The sequence below is a fragment of the Linepithema humile genome, chromosome 5 (genome assembly GCF_040581485.1).
Source record: "Linepithema humile isolate Giens D197 chromosome 5, Lhum_UNIL_v1.0, whole genome shotgun sequence".
In the NCBI taxonomy this organism is placed as follows: Eukaryota; Metazoa; Arthropoda; class Insecta; order Hymenoptera; family Formicidae; genus Linepithema; species Linepithema humile.
Genome location: NC_090132.1, coordinates 1,628,855 through 1,634,667, shown reverse-complemented (window position 1 = coordinate 1,634,667; position 5,813 = coordinate 1,628,855). Strand labels below are relative to the sequence as shown.

Here is a 5,813-nt window from a genome sequence, read left to right as displayed (position 1 = left end):
TTCTCAGTGGCTGAATGAGAAACGTGTTGCACAATAATACATGCACGATAATTCGTCAGCAGTGATCGCAGCCGGCGTGATCGCTCGACGACGACATGGCGACTGTCAAAGTAACAGAGCAGAAGGTTATCCTGTGTGGCGAGTACGGCGTCGGCAAGACGTCTATATTTCGGCGCTTCGCCAATAACACGTTCGTCGCCAGTAATGATCGTAAGTCAACACTGGGTCTTGACAACATCGATAAGGAATATGTTGTTGAGGACAGACGAATACGTGTGAGTTTTCAATGTTGCTTCTGTCAGTTGCTTTTTACAAAATACAAGACTGAATGTATATGCGATTGTTTCAAAAAATCTTACGCCTTCTTTCTTTTTATTAACTGTTAAACTACATACATGTGTTAGTTGCACCTCAGAACTCATTCTCGTATTACCTTATTATTTACTATTATAATATTCTCTGCTAATATTGTATAATAAATAAACTTGCATACTAATATACTTACAAAACTTTAACAAGAATTGTAGGCACTGTTTAACTGATATCTAGTCTATGAAGTATGAATGTATTAATAGATATTGTTGAAATTTAAGCAACGTATGCTGCATTTTGAAAATTATATATGTGTGTATGTATGTGTGTGTGTGTGCAGAGTATTTATACATATAAAACAAAATCATATGGAATAATTTTTGTGATATTTAGAATCAATATTTTTGACTGTTTTTTTCTTCAGTTACAATTATGGGATACTGGCGGTATGGAAAGAGTGGCATCGGTTACTTCAAGTTATTACAAGTTTGCAGAAGCTGCCATTCTCGTATTCGCCCTGGATAACTCAACATCGTTTCATTTATTATCCCAACATTTGCTGGACATAGTTACGTATGCAGAAAATGCAAAGATATTCCTTTGTGGGAACAAAAGTGACTTGGAGAGCGTTGCGCCACAAGTTACGGATGCAGAGATGGAGCAATTTTGGTAATTAAAAAATTTTTTTATAATTTGATTTGAGTTTTTATCTTTATATATAAATTGAAAAGAATTAAATCTTTTAGCGAACAATGTCACAATCTGATTTCGGGAATATATAAAACATCATGTAAAACTGGCGAAGGAGTAAACGAGATGTTTGAGGATATAGCGCAACATCTAGTTGAAGCTAATCGATCGCGAATGGAGCTCCATGAGATGGACAAGGATCGATTTAAGATCTCGTACATCGATGAAGCAGCTGATCCATCGTGTTTATGTTAATTGACTGATATTTATAATACATGACACAATCTTGGAAAACTCTTAAGATTATAACGCAATGCAAGAGAAAGGAGCAAACTTTTTGTATCAAGCACTTACTCGCAAGTGACTTTACTATGAGGAAAAAATCACGAAGAAAGATGGGAGGAATCCACCAGTGTGATATACAAACATATTTAAATAGGATTAGATCAAGTTTAAAATAACGTGATGGTAACAATTTTTTCAAATAAAAATTTATTACACCTCGTCAATCATTAATTAACTAGATTTGATCTGTTGTGATTTAAGATCGGTATCATTAAACATTATGATTAATATACGTACTACACAGCTAGGTTTGTAAAGCGCGAGGCACTAATGTTGAGTCCACTTAATAGTTTTCAAATCGATACCATCTTCCACCATCTCCCACAATGGGCTGCAAAATAACAAGCAAGCAAAGATTAGAGTTTCGGTGCTTCTCTTAACACTCGCGTAACATTGTCGCAGCTAGTAGATATGCGTAGAGACAAAAAATGGAAATGATCTCATCTTTCATGATCGTACGAAACGTCCAACGATAAAATTGTTCCCTCCGTGAAACGAGATTACAAATTGACGCCAAAGTAACGCATATGTAAGTCTAAAGTGGATCTTTAGACTACGTCTCGCATTTGAAATAAACGTTTTTATGATAATTAATGAGCATATACCTCATTTCCCGAAGTCGCTTCACTTGCCGTATCGTATTTTCGGCGGTGTAATCGATTTCTTCTAATGTTGTAAATCGGCCGATGCCAAACCTAGTTTTATGCAAATTTATAAATTATATTAATATAACAGAGTAAAGTATTATTATATCGACACTCAGTAAAGTTCCTTCAATACGAAATGTATACCTAATACTGGAATGAGCCAAGTCTTCCGAAGCGCCAATTGCTCTCAACACGTAGCTGGGTTCCAAGCTCGCGCTGGTGCAAGCAGAACCGCTGCTCAGTGCCACATCCTTTAAAGCCATCAGTAATGATTCACCCTCGACGCATGCAAATGACAAATTCACGCAGCCGGGATACCAGTTCACGGGATCGCCGTTTCGTACAACTTGTGGTAAGCTTGTCATTATTTTCTCAATTAGATGATTTGATAGCTCGTTGATATATCTGTGATCGTACTGTAAAATATGGTGTGAATTTTATAATCTTGAATGTATTGTGTAGAGAAAGAGAATAGTTTTTTGTTTTACTTACGTCCATTTCAGTCATTGCTAATTCACAAGCGGCACCCAGTCCCACAGCTAAGGGTGCTGGCACAGTACCGCTTCTCATTCCTCTCTCTTGTCCACCTCCACTTTGCAATGGTTCCACTCGCACTCGTGGTCTTCTTCTGACATACAAGGCTCCAATGCCTTAATAAATAATTAATAAATTTCACGCATAAAAGATACGATGCATCTGACTTTTTTTTATAGATTTAAAATAACTTTTACAATTTTTTTATTGCAAATAAAAACTATGTTGGACATAGTCGTTATAGGTTCAAAAGACAACAATAAAGATAGATAATAACAAAAATTACCTTTTGGGCCATATAGTTTATGCCCGCTGATAGACATAAGATCAATGTTCATGGCGTTAACATCGATTGGTACTTTGCCTATAGCTTGTGCAGCATCTGTGTGGAAGAAAACTTTTTTCTTTCTACAAAATCACAAAATATATGGAATTACAACAGAATTGTGATAGAATAATCGTAGCTTTAATATACTTGCCTACAAATAGCGCCAATTTCCTGAATAGGCTGTTTAACACCAATCTCATTATTTACCATCATTACAGAAACTAGAGATGTAGATGGTTTAATAGCTGCTTCTAATTCGCTGAGATCTATAAGACCATTTGATTTAACAGGAATATATGTTACATCAAATCCTTCTGCTTCCAAGGCTCTACACGAATCTAATACACATTTGTGTTCCTGCATACAAAATTGATTTTCCAATTTATCATATGTTTATCAGGAAAACAAGTCTTATTATAAAGATATGACTCACTGTCTGGGTCGTCACAACATGATTTTTCTTTGCTTTGTAGAACCTTGCCACGCCTTTCACAGCTATATTGTTACATTCTGTTGCACCAGAAGTAAATACCACTTCCTTTTTGTCTGCTCCAATCAGATCTGCAATTTGCTGTTAAATATACATAATTTTTCAGATTAGAAAACAGAAAATAAGAAAACAAAATGTAGAACATAGGGCACTAACCTGACGAGCATGCTCAACTGCTGCCTCTGATTCCCAACCATACATGTGAGTTCTGGAATGTGGGTTACCATGATACACTGTTAGATATGGCATCATCTTATCCAACACCCGGGGATCCTACATAACAATTTAGCATCTTGATTAATCACGTGTGCGTGGATTGCATCATATAACATCATCATATTTTAAACTCACCAGTGGAGTAGTAGCTTGGGCATCTAAATAAAGGGACCTACCCTCCATTGGACCCTTCTTATATTCCTCTGTAATAGGAGCTGCAGCATACAAACAATTATTACTTTTATAGAAGTCGACATATATTATTAAATATTTTATTAATCATGATATCAACAAAACTTACACTCATATTCTGTAACTTCTGACAACTGCTGACCGCATGTGTGCAAACAACGGCGATTTTTCACGCGATGTAGCGTGAAAATCGAACACCTCATTGATCGAAACATTCTAATCGTTATTCTCATGAAGATGAACTACACATTACATGAACTTGCATGTTCTAACCTGCAATAGCAGCACCGAACTGCGCCATCAACAATAGCGAAATAAATATCAAGGAAAATGAGGTAGAGTGGACAGAGTGGAAGCAGGCATGCCAGTTTATCCACCAGAGCAGCACACAACCGAGACACGCTTACGTCACGCGTCCGTATGCGCTCGGCGTTCGACTTGTAGAAGAAAGCGGTCATACTGATTCCGTCTTTTTCCCACTAACTAAGCCTAGCACCAAGCAGCAATGAGACGTTGCTCACGTCTTAGCAGCGTATGACAGCGAAAATGTTAAAAATGTTTTAAAAAAATTAAAATTCGCAAAAAGCATTTGAATGAAGAAGTTTCAAGCTTCAAAATGTTTTTTATGGAATTGAAATACGATGATGTTTTGCGGAGTTATTGAAAATTGCCTTTCTTAAAAGCAATTTTTCTTCATTATGCGTATGGCATATAATCTAGACTGCCAACTTAATCAAGAATATAGTACTTACATTTTATTTAGCACTCGTTTCAAGTGGTTCCAAGTGAAGAATTGCAATCTGACGCGTGAATGCACTTTCATGTTCGCTCAACGCGGAATATTCTGTATGTCTTCCATATTTAATTTTTAATTAACCAAATATTAATTAGCTGATCTATACAATATTTTATTTTAAATACATTAAAAAGTTATTTGTTATAATTATATACTTACAATTTATTAGGTTCAAAGCTGAATTCTCCGTTTTTATATCACAAACAGCATCTACCATTGGTTAGAGACTAAAACATTTTCTTGAAAAAAATAACTTTAAGTTAGTTATTACAATTACCTCATTCAAATGATTTTCAAACTTGGAAAAACTTTTATGTATATCATAAAACCAGTATCGCATTTTTCTAGCATTATACGAATACAATATGTTGTTAGAAATATACAAAAATGATAACGTACCGACTTTTAATATTACATTGCATCTTATGAAAATAGCGGAAAATAATCGCGATAACCGCGCAGAGATATCTTCGTGCTTTATAGCGCAATGATTTATTAATTCCTTTATAGTTAAAATAAATACAGTGTATCAAAGAAGAGAAAATATGCAGAAATATTTCCACCTGTGCGTATGATCATAGTCGTTATGTACAATCATTGATGTTTTTCTCCGTATCGTATATAATCCTATTACGGTGCATGCGATAAGAAAAAAGAATGTTAGTCACGAAATTGGTTAAAAGATTGGTTAAAATTTAATTCCTATTTCATTAAAATTAAGACTTTCCTATATGTATCTGTAAAACCTACCCTTAAACAACAACAACATTTATTTTTGCAATGCCCAATATTTAAAAAAATGCCGTGTTTTCGAGATAAAAATTTGTAACGCTTAATTTTGAACATCTGGTATAAGCAATGTTGTTTGGAAGCAGACAGGGACTATATTAAATTATGGTATTAATAAATATTTTCGATTCTTTCTATGTGTTTTTTGTAGCTTCAGTCCGGAAATTTAATTGTCACACTGTGTTTACTTACAATTTATTAGGTTTAAAGTTGAATTTCTCGCCTTTTATTTCACAAACAGCATCTACCATCGATTAGTGACTGAGATACTTTGTGGAAAAAAGTTACTTTAGTTATTGCAAGATACCTCATTCAAATAAATTTCCAACTTGAGAAAACTTTTATGTATTTATTAATATATTCGTGAAATCACTACATCATTTTTTTAGCATTATGCGAATATAATATGTTGTTAGAAATAGTTTATACATGAAAATGATAACGTACCGACGTTTCATATTATATTGCATCTTA

At 34.5% G+C, this 5,813-nt stretch overlaps 2 protein-coding genes across 2 annotated transcripts; one reads left to right on the top strand and one right to left on the bottom strand.

The window, feature by feature from the left end:
* Window positions 1-95: 95 nt before the first annotated feature.
* RabX6 (RAS oncogene family member RabX6) lies at window positions 96-1,937 on the top strand. Its single transcript, XM_012372512.2, has 3 exons — window positions 96-275; window positions 737-981; window positions 1,059-1,937. Exons 1-3 carry the CDS (start codon window positions 96-98, stop codon window positions 1,255-1,257), a joined length of 624 nt encoding a protein of 207 aa, XP_012227935.1. The 3' UTR covers window positions 1,258-1,937.
* Window positions 1,527-4,160, bottom strand: Nfs1 (Nfs1 cysteine desulfurase). Its single transcript, XM_067355937.1, has 10 exons — window positions 3,864-4,160; window positions 3,698-3,777; window positions 3,503-3,619; window positions 3,290-3,427; window positions 3,004-3,213; window positions 2,815-2,932; window positions 2,487-2,644; window positions 2,139-2,410; window positions 1,953-2,042; window positions 1,527-1,678 (listed from the first exon to the last, which is right to left on the bottom strand). The coding sequence occupies exons 1-10, from the start codon at window positions 3,985-3,987 to the stop codon at window positions 1,615-1,617; spliced, it is 1,371 nt and encodes a 456-aa protein (XP_067212038.1). The 5' UTR covers window positions 3,988-4,160; the 3' UTR covers window positions 1,527-1,614.
* Window positions 4,161-5,813: the final 1,653 nt, after the last annotated feature.